General features: G+C 30.3%; 1 protein-coding gene across 5 annotated transcripts in view; it reads right to left on the bottom strand.

Moving 5' to 3' along the window:
* Positions 1-20366, bottom strand: part of LOC126735843 (potassium/sodium hyperpolarization-activated cyclic nucleotide-gated channel 2) — a 152749-nt gene that overhangs the window by 55175 nt on the left and 77208 nt on the right. For all 5 annotated transcript variants that reach the window (XR_007660518.1, XM_050439922.1, XM_050439924.1 and 2 more), the window contains exons 3-4: positions 19616-19871; positions 7357-7520 (exon numbers count right to left, since the gene is read on the bottom strand). Coding sequence is in view for 4 of the 5 variants with exons in the window: in XM_050439922.1 (XP_050295879.1) it covers positions 7357-7520; positions 19616-19871 (420 nt within the window). In the remaining variant the exon portion in view is untranslated. The remainder of the gene's footprint in view (positions 1-7356; positions 7521-19615; positions 19872-20366) is intronic.

The following is a 20366-nucleotide window of genomic DNA, read 5'->3' on the forward strand; positions in this document are numbered from 1 at the left end:
ATTTTCTTTTACTTTATTTTCCCTTTTTTCCAAGCAGTTTTGTTGGCAATTGTAATGTTGAATAATAGAAATGAAGTATTTCTTCTCAAAGGTACTTAAATGCCTGGACAAAAATAAATATTTTATTTATTCTAAGCAGTTGAGAAATAAAGTAACTGAACTAAGTAATGGATATTTCCACATCTCTACCACCAATTGTTTTATTCAGGATATATTTTCGTGCTTTAACTGCCTGGACGAGAAATTAATTCGTTCTTTTCTTTTAATTAATTTTTCCTTTTTTTCAGGCAGTTTTGTTGGTAATTGTAATGTTGACTAATAGAAGTGAAGTTTTTCTTCTCAAAGGTACTCAACTGCCTGGGCGAATATTCAGGTACTTGAAGAATAAAACAACTTAAATTTCCCGAGAGTTCTGGGGATAATCCAGGAGTTTTCTTAAGAAATGACATTTTCCCTCAAAATATTGCTCAACTGCCAGGAATAGAAAATTTTAATATTCTTCAAATGCCTGGACGAAAATAATTATATTATTTATTCCAGGCAGTTAAGGAATAAGGCAGTTTTTCAGGCAGTTTTGTTGGTAATTGTAATGTTGAATAATAGAAATAAACTCTTTCTTCTCAAAGGTACTTAACTGCCTGGACGAAAATTCAGGTACTTGAAGAATAAAACAACTTAAATTTCCCGGGAGTTTTGGGGATAATCCAGGAGTTTTCTTTAGAAATGACATTTTTCCTCAAAAGATAGCTCAACTGCGAGGAATAGAAAATTTTATTATTCTTCAAATGCCTCGACGAAAATAATTATTTTATTTATTCCAGGCAGTTAAGGAATAAAGTAACTCAACTAAGTGATAAATATTTCCACATTTTACATTTGGGGATATGTTCTTGAGCTTCGAGGCTTCGGTATTTTTACCAACCAACATCAAAAAAGAGAGATAATTTTCATAAATAAATGTGGCAACATTGTCCTGACCTCAATATCCATTTAATAGCATAAAAAATAAACCGTTTTTCTCTAAAAAAACTTCTTAGGTTAGAATTTCTTTAATATTTAAAACGAGTCATTTAAATATTAACTAAAGAGATTTTTTGATATATATTTTTGTCATTAATAACGTTTAACTTTTTTCTTTTGTTTGCTACTATTACTTGATACAATAGAAAGAGACTTTTATGAGCCTTTTACAAAATTAGCCATTAATTAAATTCTTGTAGTCCAGGCAAAAAATTAAATAAATTATTTAAAGCATTCCTTTAGTTATTATCTTTAAAATTCCCATTGATTGACTATTATGCTGTGCATTAGTCCAAGCATAAACATCCGAAATGCCTTTAATCATTTAATTTATAGCACGTTTAGTTTTTTACTACTTATAAGTACTACTTTTAAGTCGTGAATACTTTTAAAAATTGAATATTTAATTGTAACAAAAAAACTTATTCAAAAAGATTTAAAATTTATGAAAATGAATAAAAAATCCAATTTTTTATATTAATTTTTTTGGTATTTAAAAAAATTTAATACAAAACGCATGATTAAAACAAATAATAAATATAGTTTTTAATTTAATATTTAGTAACAGAAAAAATTTAGCAATTCAAAAAAATATTTAAAAAAATAAAATTTTAAATAAGAGGTAAAAATAATGTAAAAATCTGAAAAATTCCTCTCTGTTCTAATTATAACTATTAGTGCAGGTAGAAAACCAGAAAATGTTTAAAATATTTTTAAACCACTCTTTCATTATTTAGTTTTAAAATTTCTGGGCTATTGCTACGCATTAGTCTAAGCAAAAACGTCAAAAATGTCGTTAATAAATTAGTTTAAACCACTTTGTCGTTTTTTCCATTTCAAAACGACCGTGTGTTCTGATAATATAAAAAAATTAATATATGAGGGGATATAATAGGTAGAAAAAATATGCATAAACAACTAATAATAAAAAAATATACAAAAATTAACATTCTAATCAAGGAGTAAATATAAGTGAAAAATTCGAGATAAAAGCGAAAAAAACACTGTTTAACATTTAATTGAGAAATTATTATATGATTATTTTAGTTATTATAGTTAAATCAGGGAGGTCTTTTTAAGGTAAATAGAAAAAAATAAAAATGTATTTGACTAATTCAATTTTAATTAAAAAAAATCTTGACTAATTTTGCAAAAAAAAAATTTAAACCACGGGTAAGCATAATTGAAAAATGTGAAAAATTCGAAAAAAAAATACAAAAAAAAAACAATTATTTGATAAATTATAATACGAACTAGAAATATTCTAATTACTCTTGAATTTTGTTTCTTTTTAAATAAAAAATAAAATTCCACGGTTCCATCGATTACCCCCTAAAAGAAAAACCTCAATTTATACTCGTCTTGAATTATTTATTAAACGATATTGACCTTATAGTAAAAGACTCTCTTTCATTTCCTCAAATAGAGCCTAAGGTTTAATAATATCGGATCCGTGGATGGATGGATAGATAGATCGTAATTTTCGATATTTCCCTTCAGGCCTATCGGAAATGACCCTGAATTGTGTTAAAGGTAATCGGTTAGGAGCTCGTTGAATGGGTAAATTGGGTTTTTATAAGAGGGTAAATTTGTCATCTAATTTTTAAGAAAAAATATCTGGTTGTAGTCGATTTTAGGAGGATTAATCTGTTGAAAAGGAGTTTTAGTAATTTGACAACTTTTTGTATTTAAGTTGTTTTATTCTTTAAGTACCTGAATTTTCGTCCAGGCAGTTAAAGCATGAGAACATATCCTCAATAAGGCAATTGGTGGTAAAAATGTGGAAATATCCACTACTTAGTTGAGTTACTTTATTCCTCAACTGCCTGGAATAAATAAAATAATTATTTTCGTCTAGGCAGTTGAGTACCTTTGAGAAGAAAGACTTCATTTCTATTATTCAACATTAGAATTACCAACAAAACTGCCTGGAAAAAGGAGAAATAAACTAAAGAAAATTGTCAATTTTTTGGAAATGGAAACTGATCCAATTGCCTAAAAGAAGGAAAACAATTTCTCGTTCAGGCAGTTGAAGCACGAGAACATATCCTCAATAAGGCAATTGGTGGTAAAAATGTGGAAATATCTATCACTTAGTTGAGTTACTTTATTCCTCAACTGTCTAGAATAAATAAAATCCTGCTCTTTAAATTTGGGGGGGTTTATGGGAAGCAGATATCATTAAAAACACCTTGTTTCTGTAAATGCTTTACACACTCTTACCATAAAGATCTTAATACTATCCTCAAAGCTTGGACCCCAAATTAAGTATTAACTCCAGGACATTTCCTAATACCTGTCCCTTTAAATTCTTTTCCTATATAACATACATTAACTGTACATTTATAAAGGTGAATTGGAATATATTATTATATTTTATTTAATATTATTTTTCTGTTTATTATTAAAATTATTTTTTTGCATTTGATTTTTTCTTCCATGATTATCCTTATGAGTATATTAGAAAATGAAATGTATCAAATAAAAATTTCATTTTAGAAAAAATTGTGGATAAACCATCTTAAAAAAAATAGGGTCAATCAATTATAAATAGAGTGTTGATTGGATGATAGTAAAATTTGTTTTAAATTTCAAGCCAAGATTTTAAAAGATATTAAAGATTAAAATAATCAATTCAAATCTGGAAAAAGGGAAAATAAACTAAAAGAAAATTGTTGGATAATTTCTCGTCCAGGCAGTCGGGTTCGGTTTTTGCCTACCTTAACTGCAAAAATAACCCTTTTATCCCAATAACTTGTAATAAGAGCTTAAGATATTTTATGATTTTTAAATGTAAATGTTTCTTTTGTATTTAAATAATTATAGTTAACCTCTAAAATACATAAAACTGTTCGTCCTAATTTGCGTGGCCTTGAAACATCATCATCATCATCCCTTATTATACGGACACTTGATGTTATAGCACCCTTTAATTAATACGAGGGCCCCAAGTAGAGACGACCGCCGAAGGCCGAAGGGCTGATATTGATTTAAGTGCGGCACTAATGAGCATTTAGAAACCGTATAGTATGAGCAAGCAGTTTTTTTGTTTTTTGCCCGTGGTGGGATTTCAAAACGGTAATTAACTATTTTTGTATATGGCCTCGTTCTTCTTCTTCTGCCGTAGGTAAATAATAGGCCGGTTAAACCGTCATTAGGGATCCGAAATGGGTCTTTTATCGGAGTTTGTTGCTACTTTTTTTTTTGATAAATTGGAAGATTAATTTAGCTTTTAGGTTAAAAAAAAAAGGAATGGAAAGGCTTAAAGATTAAAATAGGTAGAACCGTTATGAAATTTGTTAATAAATGTGAAATAAAAATTCTAATATTCTTGGACTATCACTACTCATTAGTTTGGGCAAATTAACCAAAATTTCACTAATATTTGAACCACTTTTTGGACATTTTGCATGCAAAAAACTAAAACTCCACCATACCTGAAAAGTAAAATTAGATATCGATCAGACGTTCACAACCTTAACCTTAGACATGGAGGACTAATAATTCCACCTCATAATAACACCTCAATGTTTGAAAGACTCCTTCAAATATTTATCAATAAATAGCGTTAAATCCCAAATGAAATTTTATCTTTTAAATCAAACTATTTGATTTATTATATTTTATACGCTTATATTTTTGTTTATTGGTTTGTTGTTGATAATGTGCGTATACAAAATTTTCTTAGTGAGGTTAAATCTCTCAATTGTGGTGTATTCGTGAACAAAATAATTAAAATAATTAGAGTCGTTGCTTGGTGTTTGTTTTTTTCTCGGTTTTCTTCATTTTATTTTTTTTTGTAATTGTCTTATGCATATCAATTATTGAAAAAAAAAATATAAAATTAATTAGGTACTACAAATAATATTTATTTCGCATACCATAACAAACCTTCAAAGATGTTTAATTACTGGTCAAACTTTGTAACTGCATAAGTCTGATGTAAAACTTATAGTGATTATCAATACTATAGGCTGTATATTTCGTTTTTTTGTATTGGATTGTATCATAAATTATGTATAGGTGTGTGCACAGATGTATGGAGCTATATACATCTGTGGGTGTGGGTGTTAGACTTGGAACAATTTTAAAATTGCTTTCCAGGCTCCTTTTTGTATAAGAACTATGTTATGTACTATAATTATAAATCCCTAAATCTATGTACTGATACACATAAAAGTTACTACTATTATTATTATTTAAAAATTAATATTTTGAGAAAATAGTTTTTTTTACTGGGGTCGGTAATTAATTAAAAAAAAACGCAAGAAATACCTCATCATCTATTCGTATCGTTTATCTCATCGTTTATATCAGCAACTTCCATTCATTGGTAAAAAATTTAAAAAAAGCCATAAATATTAAAATTCTGGGAGTATTACTGGAGCATTTATTATTTATTTTAAATTTTCTTTTAATAGCAATGATAATTCAAGTGAAAATTGACTTTTTTTTCTCTACACTTCTTGGACTATTAATCGGCATTAGATCAGGCAGAAATGGTTGAAATTTTTTTAATATTTAAATGACTTTTTGAGTAATTTGTTTTAAAAAAAATTCGATTTTTATCTTTTATAGAAAAATAAATATTTTTTTCAAACACAATTTTGATGTATGTAGTAGCAAACAGTTGAATTTTTTTTTCTCTAAGCAGTATTAGTAAACATTAAATTAAGCAAAAATTATCGAAATTTCACCCAATATTTTACCCAATTTATGATTTTTTTTAAATAAAATTTTTTGAACTAATGCTGGGTTTTAGTCCAGGCGAAAATAATGAAAATTTATTTAATATTTGAGGTTATTTTTTAATATATTCCTAGCATTTTTTTACTGTTGATATAACAGTCAAAAAACATTTTTTTTTTAATTTATCTAGACAAAGACTTAATCCTGGCATTTAATATACACCTTTATTTTAAAAACTGGAGAGCCTCTATATTTAGTAAATAATTTTAAAAATCGTTTTCATATGGATAACCCTAGATTTATAAATTTATTTAGAGTCTGACAGCATAAAAACACAAATTTTCAAAAATCTTTTGTATTTGTAGCCTTTCAACTTTGAAATAAATTACCTGAGCATGTTAAACAATTTTTAATAGGAGTATTTAAAAAATATATTCAAAATTATCTCCTTGAAAAACAGCAATGGAATGTTTAATTTAATTTGAAATAATTTAATATAAATACACTTCAATTGTTAAAAATTATGTTACATGCCATGTTTTCCTTTGCACCCCTTGCCCTTCTACCTACCACCCTCTGGTATTTCTTTTACTGCTAAAAACAAACAAAAAATAAATAAATTTGTATTAAGAAAAGAGTACTTATATTGGCCAGGTAAATAGTTTTATTATTTTTTGTTTTTATTTATTATTCTTTTTTAAAAAAAGGGACTTGCTACACAGGTTTGCACCTGTGCTAACGGTTGTTGTTATTCCAATATAAAAAGGTCGATATATTAGTTTATAGTTTTTTTTTGTTGGGCTCAAGAGCTTAGATCACTATTAATAAATCTACTGAGCTTGTATTCGATTTCCTGGCAAATGGCCTTATTAAAAAATGTTTATTAGGTAGTTTGTGTTTCTGTTTCCGTAAGCATCGCCTTTAAAAAATAAAAGTTAAAAAAGTAGTTGTCTCGCGGAGCCCGTTTTATAATCATTACATTTTATTGATTAATTTCGTTCTTTAAATCAATAGCTTAAATAAATTAATCTGAATGTTTTCATTGCGTCCTGAATCCTGTATATTCCAACAATGGTTTTATAATCGAGGCATAGTTCTATTTATCATAATGGTTTATTCATTGTTAATTGATAATTATGTTTGTAATTTTATTAATAAATAAATTTATTTTGAATTTGAATTTAATATATTTTTTTCTTCCAGGCAGTCGAGGCCAATTTTCGTACCTTTTCCAGATGATTTACCAATTTTGTGTAATTTTAAATATCTGGCAAGCAGGAGAAATCACCTTAAAAGTACACCCAGAAGAAGCAAAAAAGAGCCTGGATGACATGAATAATTATTTCAAAAGCCTGGAATAGAACTGTTCCATTTTTTATAATATTCCAATAATTATATAAATTATTTTTTTTTTAATACCAAAAACAGCAAAATCATTTAGAATGATCTAAAAATGCTAGATGTACTAACGATTCACCAATTCTTCGAACATTTGTACAAATATGAGCCAAAAAGCAGTTTAAAAATAAATAAAAGTTTGAAACTTCATACTTAATGTAGATAACTTAAATAATAATAGCGTTATCGCTAAGTATGATAGTTCACAAGTTAAATATACCTGCTTACCTATTCCGCTTCGACGCTTACCTGTTCTAAAATTAACTACGATGTCGATAAGGAATATCGTGTCCGATAAACAATTGAAGGCAATCCAGCGGGTGCTCAAATCGTCGTTAAAGAAACTTATGGCAACTGGCAAGATTATCAGATTGGCAACTAGTAACAGCAACATACATAAATCCCAATAAAATCTGAAAAAAAAAAAACAAGAAAATATTTCATTAAGTGAGTTGATATAAAAGTTACGAGTCAATATTTAGCTATAAAAATATAAAATAAAAATCACAAATCATATATTGGGTGCTTGAATAATTAATCAATATACATCTCTCTGTATTATAGTAATTATAAATCAATATTCAACTGCCTGGACTGTAGGAGTCAATGTTGACTCCTCCTTGATAATACGTTGTGTTAGTCAAGAAAATAATTTTAAACGTGGGTTTTTAAAGACCATAGATCCCAATGTGAATACTCAATCAATCAATCAAATGCTTTATTGTCAAAAAATTTTACATTTTATCGACAAAGCTAAAGGAAAAAAAAACAAATAAACATAAAAAAATACTGTACAAATTATCAAATTGTACAATTTGGTCGAAATACATAAATAAAATAATTTTTATATACAAATATACACACATATGTATAAAATTGTCAAAAACTTGAGTCTCAAAAAAAAAACATACAATAAAATAAAACATACAATAAAAAGCAGACAAACATTTTGCAAATAATAGGTAACTAATAACGCCAGTGTGTGTGCCTTAAAAGGAAATATTAAAAAAGTCTTCTACTGTATATAGGGCTTTTTGCAGTAGTAAAGATTTTAGGGCATTGCAAAAACAACTAAAAGTAGTCATCGATTTTATTACGGAAGGCAGATGGTTGTACATTTTTATTGCTGCATAAAGTATAGAGTTCTTTACTAATTCCGACCGTCGAATTGGCAGATGAAGATTATGATCAACGTTGCTTAGTGAATAGCTGTGGGATGGTCTTTCTGGAATCTGCGACACATGTTTGCGGATAAGGCATTTTATAAAATTTACTTGGCAGTGAGCTCTACTATCAAGTCCTAATAAGTAGTGAAGCGCTATCTTTTGAAGTTTAAATATACGCTCAAATTGGGTCTTGCAGCATGTACCCCAGAATGGAAGGGCGTAACGAAGATGTGACTCAAAAAGAGCATAATAAACTGTTTTGGCCGTGAAAAAGCCTAATTCTCTTGAGATTGATCTTATGGCAAAACATGCCGAGCTTAGTTTTTTAGATAACGTATCTATGTGCAAATCCCATTTCAAAGAACGTCCACAACAAGATCCAAGAACTTGACGGACTCAACAACTTCCAAACTGGTATTGTTTAGAATAAATGGAGGAATGGTCGTTTTATATGATAAGACTTTAGATTTAGGTATAAGAGATTGGAATCGCACCACGATTTAATGAAGACCAAGTCGTTGGAAATTGTTGTATGTAGTGCCATTGACAAAAAGACAGATTTTTCCGCTTATGTTCAGGCTGGCCAGGCCATTTATAAACAGCAGAAAGAGCATAGGACCCAAAAGGTACCCCACATTCAATTGGTTTACACGAAGATCTTGACGTATCGACCTTTACAAGTTGACTTCTGTTGCACAAATATGACTTAAACCATTGAAGGGATATACCTCTGAATCCATAGTGCTGCAATTTGTTAATTAAAATAATGTGGTTTACGCAATCGAAAGCCTTTGAAAAGTCACAGAAAATTGTTGCTGTTAAGTAATTTTTGTTGATATTTGAATAAACGCTGTTAAATAGGGAGAACATAGCATTTTTTGCTCAGAAATCCAAACTGATAAGGGGTTAAGATATTATATTTAAACAAAAATGACAAAAACCTTTTTTTAGCCAGGCGTTCTATGATCTTTGAGAGGGTTGGAAGAAGTGCAATTAGACGATAGTTTGAGGCTTGACCTTAATCTCCTCCTTTATGTAATGGAATGATTATTGCAGTTTTAAGGCAGTTTGGAAAGATCTCATTTTGAAATGACATGTTGATTAGGTCTACTAAATGGATTAGAGTACAATCAGGCATATTTGAAAACATTTTAAGAGTAAGCCCATCTGTACCAGCTGATGATTTTTATTTCGTTAATTGTACTTTGAAGTTCTGTAAATGATACTGGCGTAAAAAAGAAATTGTGCAAATTGAAAAAATTGAACACCAAGGACTTACACTTAAAACGCTTTGAACAGTCAAGCTGAGTTTTTCCTCACCGATTAAGAAAGGTCACTCAGAGAGGATTCATCAAGTTCCCGAACGTTATGCGTTGATAAAAAAATGCCATGAGTAGTATCATTAAGGGTTTAGTATAATTTAATAATAAAAAATAGCCAAAAGATTCTTCTAAGCTGTTAATTCGGAATTTGGTTGATGCTACGATATGCTTCACATTCTTATATCTTCCAGGCATTTTCCAGGATTGGAAATATTTCTTTGCATTTTCCTTTTACCTGGCTTTATAGTATAAATCAATACTCAACTAAACTTGTAATGAAAAAAAATCATAAAGGACGAGACGGTTTAAGGATACCCTTTCTCTATTTCTGTTTCTGCCTGTTATCAAACTTTTGAGGTGTAGTGATCGAGTGTAAGCTATGTAAATCCCTTGTCAATTTTTTTTATGCCAGAATTTTCTCCCTTACGTAAACAGAATCGTATATGAGATACGTATATTCTACGGTTTAATAAATACACGTTGACCTTATACGGTTGATAAATATACTAATATTTTAATTTAAAAAGTGTATTTTTGAATCTAGATAACGAAAAGTTATCTACAACTAAAAAAAACCGGTTTTTTTTTCAAAACTTAATAATTTCTTTAAAAAAAAATGAATTTCAACTTATATATCCTAAAAAAAGGCAACACTACTGCAATTTTCATAGCGACACGCCTTGCTTTCGAAAAATAAAAAGGAGTTTTTCAACATTTAACTCGAAAACCTTAAGGTTATGTGAGAAGAGTATAGATACAAAAACTATAGATTTTTTATCACCTATAATACTCTTAAAAAGCATTTTTTTTCAGGCAATTATTTTCTGCAAAAAAAACATTTTTCATTAACTCAACCCTTAACCCCCCCACCCACCCTACACAACTTACCAGTAAGACATTATTTTCTGAAATCATTGTTTTTCAAAATAATACGCATAAATGAAAGTTGATTTTATCGTTAATATCTAATCCAACAACACAGTTTATGCCTTTTTAAATTTGATATATTTATAAATATTTATATTAGTAAATATTTAACACAAAAACAGTATTATTTGGTTAGAAATTATGAACGATTAATGGTGATTTTTCAAAAGAATTTCTTACTGGGCAAATGTTTGGGGTGGGGGGGGGGCAAGGGTTTTGTTGATGAAAAACAATATTTTTGCAGAAAATGATTTGAATGATTAAATTTCAATTATACAAATACACGAGAAAACATCTTAGTTTAAATAGTGATACGCCACTGTATACACACACTATAACACGCCCTCCTTTAAGAACGTTTCCATTCTCTAGCCAATAGGAGCAAGGGGGAGGCGGGGTTCACATAGGCGTGCCTAGAAGGCAATTAATTTAATATAAAGATTAGGGATTTTATTGTACCTCATTAAATGCCTCAATCTATACTATTATTCACGGTGTCCCATTATCGCAAAATCATAAACTGTTTATCTTTCGAACCGAATAATTTCAAAATTCCAGTTAAATGGTTTCATTGTTATTTTAATCACACGGTCGTCATCCGTTGTAATCGGACTCTGTATCATTATTTAAAAAAAAAAAAGTACATATCGAGAGCGGCGGTCGAATATGACACACGCATATGGTATGCAATCAGTGATAATAATTTGTGATTTTTTCTGCAAATTGCCTCGCGACATAACCGATAATTTATATGGGCGGACGTTTCCGTTGAATAATTCACGTCCGTGTTTAATAGATTTACCAAGAGTGCCACATCTTATGGCTGTGACACGTATTTAAATGGTTTTAATTAAATTTTACCACCACCGCAAACTGGGCCCTAACACATAACGGAATTGGTCCCAATTGGCTTTAGCTTTAGCACCGTTATAGTATTATTATTATACACGTGTGGGACTTCGTTACGCCAGGGCATATTTTACGTTCGAAATATCCGGCTTTGGTATGCCTGCGGTTATTTTATTTTATTACTATTGTGCCGATTAGCGTTTTATAATTTTTTTTTGTGCGGAAGCTACATTGGAAAACGGTTTTCAAGGCGGGGGAATTAATTGATTCTGTTTTTTTTTGCAAGTTGTATTTGCCCGGACTAATGGGGTATCAATAGGAAATTGGGTCAATGTCGTCACAATCCGATGAAAGTCACTTTTTTCTCGTATTTCATAAAGCTTCCGTTTTTGCCCGGACTAAGAAAATGGTGCTAAGGCACGCAGCATTAGTTCAGGTATTTTGGAGAAAAATAATCGTTTTAATTGAGAAAATATTACCATAAAAATTTTCTTTTTAATCATTTTTTGCCTGTACTAATGCGCTAGTAACTGGGAATCGTGTTAACATTTCCATGGCAAAAGACGTGGATTTTTAGCCTGGAATTTTGCTTTGCACAGATCATTTAAAATGGTGCTATGACGCATAGCATTAGTCCAGGAATTTTGGATTTTTTTTTTAAATAATTTTTTTTCAGGCAATTATTTGCTGCAAAAAAAACGTTTTTTATTAAATTAATCCTTACACCCCCCACCCACCCCACACAACTTACCAGTAAGAAATTGATTTCAGAAATCACTGTTTTTCAAAATAATACGCACGAATAACAGCTGATTTCATCATTAATATCTAATCTAATAACACCATTTATTTATTTAAATTTGATATAATTTAAATAAATAAATTGTATTATATATAAATTGTATAATCTGTATATTTGTAAATATTTAGTATAAAAACAGAGTTATTAGATTCGATAATATGGACGAAAAACAGGGATTTTTCAGACAAATTTCATCAAATATTTGAGGTGTAGTAATTGAGTTTAAAAACTACATTAGGCGAGTATAATAAACATTAAAGTAAATTGTACAATGCATCAAAACTACAACAAACTTAACCCACAAAACACAAACATTTTATGGAAGATAACCTAACATTTAGAAGGTGACAGAGACTACAAAATCCGTGTCAAACTCGTCATATTATGCTGCTTCTCTCACTCGCTCACTCTTATTGAGCACTCGTATTTGACTTCCTGTACATTAGTCCAGTAAAAATGCAAAAATTACATTTCGTATTTATTTTCTATTGTACCATATTTAAGTATGAAAAAGAGAGACAGAGAAACAAGAGAGAAATTAATAGAAAAAACGTCAAAGTCGTTTCACGCTATTTCTCTCACTCGCTTACTCTTATTGAGCACATCCTTTGCTTCGACTTACTATACATTAATCCAGTAAAAATGCAAAAATTACAGTTCGTTTTTATTTTCTATTGTAACATATTAAAGAATAAATAAGAGAGACAGAGAAACAAGATAGAAATTAATAGAAAAAACGTCAAAGTCGTTTCACGCTATTTTTCTCACTCACTCACTCTTATTAAGCACATCCTTTGCTTCGACTTACTATACATTAGTCCAGTAAAAATGCAAAAATTACATTTCGCATTTATTTTCTATGGTAACATATTAAAGTATGAATAAGAGAGACAGAGAAACAAGACAAAAATTAATAGAAAAAACGTCAAAGTCGTTTCACGCTACTTCTCTCACTCGCTCTCTCTTATTGAGCACATCCTTTGCTTCGACCTACTATACATTAGACCAGTAAAAATGCAAAAATTACATTTCGCATTTATTTTCTATTATAACATATTTAAGTATGAATAAGAGAGACAGAAACAAGACAAAAATTAATAGAAAAAACGTCAAAGTCGTTTAACGCTATTTCTCTCACTCACTCACTCTTATTGAGCACATCCTTTGCTTCGACTTACTATACATTAGTCCAGTAAAAATGCAAAAATTACATTTCGCATTTATTTTCTATTGTAACATATTGAAGTATGAATAAGAGAGACAGAGAAACGAGATAGAAATTAATAGAAAAAACGTCAAAGTCATTTCACGCTATTTCTCTCACTCACTCACTCTTATTGAGCACATCCTTTGCTTCGACTTACTATACATTAGTCCAGTAAAAATGCAAAAATTACAGTTCGTATTTATTTTTTAAAGTAAAATATTTAAGTATGAATAAGAGAGACAGAAACATAACAAAAATTAATAGAAAAAACGTCAAAGTCGTTTAACGCTATTTCTCTCACTCACTCACTCTTATTGAGCACATCCTTTGCTTCGACTTACTATACATTAGTCCAGTAAAAATGCAAAAATTACAGTTCGTATTTATTTTTTAAAGTAAAATATTTAAGTATGAATAAGAGAGACAGAAACATAACAAAAATTAATAGAAAAAACGTCAAAGTCGTTTAACGCTATTTCTCTCACTCACTCACTCTTATTGAGCACATCCTTTGCTTCGACCTACTATACATTAGACCAGTAAAAATGCAAAAATTACATTTCGCATTTATTTTCTATTATAACATATTTAAGTATGAATAAGAGAGACAGAAACAAGACAAAAATTAATAGAAAAAACGTCAAAGTCGTTTAACGCTATTTCTCTCACTCACTCACTCTTATTGAGCACATCCTTTGCTTCGACTTACTATACATTAGTCCAGTAAAAATGCAAAAATTACAGTTCGTATTTATTTTTTAAAGTAAAATATTTAAGTATGAATAAGAGAGACAGAAACATAACAAAAATTAATAGAAAAAACGTCAAAGTCGTTTCACGCTACTTCTCTCACTCGCTCTCTCTTATTGAGCACATCCTTTGCTTCGAGCTACTATACATTAGACCAGTAAAAATGCAAAAATTACATTTCGCATTTATTTTCTATTATAACATATTTAAGTATGAATAAGAGAGACAGAAACAAGACAAAAATTAATAGAAAAAACGTCAAAGTCGTTTAACGCTATTTCTCTCACTCACTCACTCTTATTGAGCACATCCTTTGCTTCGACTTACTATACATTAGTCCAGTAAAAATGCAAAAATTACATTTCGCATTTATTTTCTATTATAACATATTAAAGTATGAATAAGAGAGAGAGAGAAACAAGATAGAAATTAATAGAAAAAACGTCAAAGTCATTTCACGCTATTTCTCTCACTCACTCACTCTTATTGAGCACATCCTTTGCTTCGACTTACTATACATTAGTCCAGTAAAAATGCAAAAATTACATTTCGCATTTATTTTCTATTGTAACATATTGAAGTATGAATAAGAGAGACAGAGAAACGAGATAGAAATTAATAGAAAAAACGTCAAAGTCCATTCACGCTATTTCTCTCACTCGCTCACTGTTATTGAGCACATCCTTTGCTTCGACTTACTATACATTAGTCCAGTAAAAATGCAAAAATTACATTTCGTATTTATTTTTTACAGTAAAATATTTAAGTATGAATAAGAGAGACAGAGAAACAAGACAAAAATTAATAGAAAAAACGTCAAAGTCGTTTCACGCTATTTCTCTCACTCACTCACTCTTATTGTGCATATCCTTTGCTTCAACTTACTCTACATTAGTCCAGTAAAAATGCAAAAATTACATTTCGTATTTATTTTTTACAGTAAAATATTTAAGTATGAATAAGAGAGACAGAGAAACAAGACAAAAATTAATAGAAAAAACGTTAAAGTCATTTCACGCTATTTCTCTCACTCGCTCTCTCATATTGAACACATTCTTTGCTTCCACTAAATGCACTAGTCCAGTAAAAATGCGCAAATACTACATTTGTTGTGATTTTTTTTAACTGTATTATTTCTAAGTAAGAGAGACAGCGAAACAAGACAAAAATTGATAGAGAAAGTGTCAAACTCGTTTCACCCTATTTCTCTCACTCACTCACTCATATTGAGCACATCTTTTGGTTCGACTTACTGTACATTAGTCCAGTAAAAATGTGCAAAAATTACATATCGTAATATATTTTTTTACTGTAATATTTTTAAGTATGGGTAAGAGAGACGGAAAAACAAGACAAAAATTAATAAGAAAAATGTAAAACTCATTTCAAGCTGTTTCTTTTACTCGCTCACTCATGTTATATACATCCTTTGCATCAACTAACTCTACATTAGTCCAGTTTCTTATTATCTTTTTTACTTTATTATTTTTGAATATGAGTAAGAGAGACAGAGGAACAAAACAAAAATTAATAGAAAAAACGTCAAAGTCGTTTCACGCTATGTGTCTCACTCGCTCACTCATATTGAGCACATCTTTTGCTTTGAGTAACTGGATATTAATCCAGTAAAAATGCGCAAAAATTATATTTGGTATAATTTTTTTACTTTAACATTTTTGAATATGAGTAAGAGAGATGAGGAACAAAACAAAAATTAATAGAGAAAACGTCAAAGTCGGTTCACGCTATTTGTCTCACTCGCTCACTCATATTGCGCACATCCTTTGCTTTGACTTACTGGACAATAATCCAGTAAAAATGCGCATAAATTACATTTCGTATTATTTTTTTTACTTTCGCGTTTTCGAATATGAGTAAGAGAGACAGAGGAACAAAACAAAAATTAATAGAGAAAACGTCAAAGTCGGTTCACGCTATTTGTCTCACTCGCTCACTCTTATTGAGCATATCCTTCGCTTCGACTAACTGACCATTAGTCTAGTAAAAATGCGCACAAACTACATTAGTTGTGATTTTTTTAAACTGTGATATTTCTAAGTAAGAGAGACTGAGAAACAAACAAAAACTAACAGAAAAAATGTCAAATTCGTTTTACCCTATTTCTCTCTCTTGCTCTCTCATATTGAGCACATCCTTTGCTTCTACTAACTGTGCATTAGTCCAGTAAAAATACGCAAAAATCATGTTTTTTTACTCTACTAGTCTAATATTTTTGATAAAGAGAAAAAGAGATAGAGAAAGAATACAAAACATTTATCTCACTCTTTTACTCATATTCATCACATCTTTTGCTTCGACTTACTCTACATTAGTCCAGTAAAAATACGCAAAAGTTACATTTCGTATTATTTTTTTTTTTACCGTAATCTTTTTAAGTGTGAATAAGGGAGACAGAGAAACAATACAAATATTATTAGAGAAAGTGTCAAAAATTAATGGAACAAGCGTCAAAGCCATTCCACACCATTTCTCTTACTCGCTCACTTCTATTAAGCACACATGTTGCTTTGACTAACTGTGCATTAGTCCGGTAAAAAGAGCACAAAAATAAGCTTCTTATTATAATTTCTTTAGTACAACATTCTTGGGTATGAAGGAGAGAGACGGAGAAAGAACAGAAAAATTAAAACAAAAATATGCAAAGTCACTAACTGTACATTAGTCCAGTAGGTAACTTATTATCATTTTTTTTACTGTATTTTAAGTATGAGTAAGAGAGAACAAGACAAAAAATTTTAAGTCGCTTTAGGCTTACTCGCTCATTAACATTGCGCACACCCTTTATTTCAAAAGTAGTCCAGTAAAAAAGCAACAAAAATCAAACTTCTTTTAAATTAAAAAAAAATCTTTATATAATGAATAACCTAGACCCTTTAAGGTCTTTAAGGCTCCCTTTAAACGTGATCCATGGCAAGCGTCATTTAAAGGACAAATGGAAACATCAAAAGGGTGCAAACTCGGCGGCGAAATAATCACCCCACTTCAGGCCGTTAATACGAGTGACTTTTTCGTCCTCTTTTTTTCTTTATTTTCCAAGTTTTAACTGATGCAGGTGGGACAAAAGCGAGTGAGTGTTTTTGAGGCGAGGATCTTCACTAGAGGATCAGTGAGGCAGGGGACTCTTTAATTTTTTGGTTAAGAAAGACATAATATATGCCGATGGGGTGTTCTTAATGAAGGGATAGAGAAAGAGAGAGAGAGATTGAAATGTTACTTTGATTAAAGGATTTTGTAAATAGTAGTTGACATTCTGGGGACCAAACGAAGGTTATCAGCAAATAGTCAGTGAATTAATTCGAAGGAAAAGAGCATAATTAAATTCAGAAGATTTCGGTGAAAGTCATTGGAACCGAGAAAATTTTTGGGACATCGGCAACGTCGCAATATAGTCCTTGTCCAAGAAAAACATATTGCGGCGTCGTTGCCACTATGTGCATAATTTCTCAGCTTAAATCACTTTGTTAATAGATTATCGAATGTAGCAGACGGATGCTATCGGCATTTTAATAAATTTATTTAATAAAAATATTTGTTAAAATAAAAAAGTTTTTGGCACATGAGCATAGAATATAAGAGTACACATAAATATAATGGCAGCATTGCCATTGCCTGTAATTTCGAAATTCCTATGATATTTATGCAGTCTTCAGTAAGCGGTTATATACTTTTACTTTTGTTAACATTTAATAAAAAGTGTACTAAGTAGATAACAACGCATCTCGGCACCGTCGCAATGCTTTGAAGGAAAATCTGAGTAAAAACTTAATGCCACGTTGCCAATATGTTTATAATCTCTCAATTCAGTAGAGTACATTTTTGATTTGGACAATCGAAAGCTATCGGCATGGTTCTGTATTAATTCCAGGGAAAAAAGTTTAGTTTAATTGAGGAATTAGAGAAAGAGGGCAACAATGCAACTGAGACAAACAATATTACTAATTGCGAGATATCAACAAGGCTACAATAAAAGGAATATTATATTTATATAGGTTTTGAAAATTTGACAATATTTTCTTCCTATATATTTTTTTGAAAGAATTGAAAAAAGAAAATATTAATAGACGGCAACGTTGCAATATGGTCCTTGTCCAAGAAAAACATGTTGCGGCGTCGTTGCCACTATGTGTATAATTTCTTAGCTCAAATCACTTTTTAAATAAATTATCGAATTTAGCAGACGGATGTTATCGGCATTTTAATAAATTAATTTAATAAAAATATTTGTTGGAATAAAAGAAATTTTTGCACATGAGCATAGAATATAGGAGTACACATAAATATAATGGCAACATTGCCATTGTGCCTGTAATTTCGAAATTCCTATGATATTTATGCAGTCTTGAATTCAGTAAACGGTTATACACTTTTTCTGTAATTAACATTAAATAAAGAGTTTGTAATTTAATTAAACAGTACAAATGAAAATATTTGTTTGAGAAAATTAAAAAAAGAAAATATCAATGGACCTAGATGTCTTTGGAGCTGAAAAAATTTTGGCACATCGGCAACGTCGCAATATATTTCTTGTCCCAGGAAAACATAATGTGGCGTCGTTGCCAATGTGTCCATAATTTCTCAGCTTAAATTAGTTTTTTTAAATAAAGTATCGAATGAATATAAAAAGCAATATTAATCTTACAATATTACTTAATACTACATTGCCCAAGAAGGCGAAGATTAGCTTAAAGCTACTCTTTAACTCTGTTACAAAAAAGTAACAAGTATATATAAAGCATTTATCTTCTAGAAAACTAGACTATACTTTGCATTGATTGAAGTAGGTATTAAAGAACTTAACGGCATTATAAGTAAAAGGTCGCTCGAACAGAGCCATGTAATGGTGCGGCATGGTCAAGATATTGTATCTAATATTTCGAGTGTGAACCTGGATTCTTGGTATTAACTTTTCGAAAAGATATTCAGGATTTTGACTGATCAACACATAATCGATAAAGAAAAGTAGAAGTGAAGAATTTGAATAACCACCTCAACTAAAATCTAGAGTCTGACACATCATCAAACATTCCGAGGTTAAAAGTAACTCTACATGGAGATGTTGGTATTATTGTAAAAAAAATCATCTTTTGTATCTTTTACTAAAGTGCCTTCAATAAATTAACAATTTTAGTGCCGCACCACGAAATTTAACAGTAACGTTATTTCCAATAAAGCTAATCAGGAAATCAATGAAGTGTGGTGGAGGAGGGTCATCAAACTCAATTAAGGATTTCCTTTAGCAAAGGGGCATCGTTGTGCCTATGTACATAAATATATCTATGTATATAAGCGGGCAAACCTATACATTTATCGCAAGAAGATAAATAAGGGCTTTGACATCTTATAGGGAGCCCTTTCCAAGCCATTTATCATGATTAGGGTCCAGACGGATGGACGGACAGAGAGTCGTAAATCTGAAGCTTAAGTTCCCGTTTTTCACCTGTTTTCCCAGATATTCTAAACTTACCTAAAACTGGAACAGGGATGTATCACCCAATGGCCGGACGCTTTTTGTCGTATCCGTTCCTTCATCAGGGCCTTTTTCGAGCCGAATAGTTTCATCGCCAACTTGTTATCGGTCGGCTGGAAAAGGGCCTGCAGTTGATTTTTGATGAAACTTTGTTTCCCGGTTTCCACGCAGCCCATCGGGATCGGACCCGGTTCCTCCTTGGGGGTACCGTAGAGCGACATGTCGTCTACGCCGAAATGGACTTTACCGCTACCTGGAAAAAAAATCAACGTCGTTTCAAGGTGAATTTTTGCTTGAAAATGTGTAAATTTAGCATAATGATGATCAAACAAAAAAACTTCTAATTATTAAAGTAAGATAAGGATATATAAATGAGAACCCCGCTTTTCCACCTATTTCCTATATTATTGTCTCATTTCTTTAATAGTGTTTGGATCTTCTGGAATTAGTGTTTTTCTCGCATGGTTTGTCTAACCAAACTAGAAAACCATCACTTTGTTCCAATACTCTTCTAATTATTAAAGTGAGATAAGGATATATAAATGAGAATCCAGCTTTTCCACCTATTTCTTATATGATCGTCTCATTTCTTTAGTAGTGTTTGGATATTCTGGAATTAGTGTTTTTCTCGCTTGGTTTGTTTAATTAAACCTGAAAAACATCACATTGTTCTAATAATCTTTTAATTAAAAAACTGAGATAAGGATATATAAATGAGAACCCCGCTTTTCCACCTACTTCCTATATC

This window comes from Anthonomus grandis, chromosome 5 (assembly GCF_022605725.1).
Source record: "Anthonomus grandis grandis chromosome 5, icAntGran1.3, whole genome shotgun sequence".
In the NCBI taxonomy this organism is placed as follows: Eukaryota; Metazoa; Arthropoda; class Insecta; order Coleoptera; family Curculionidae; genus Anthonomus; species Anthonomus grandis.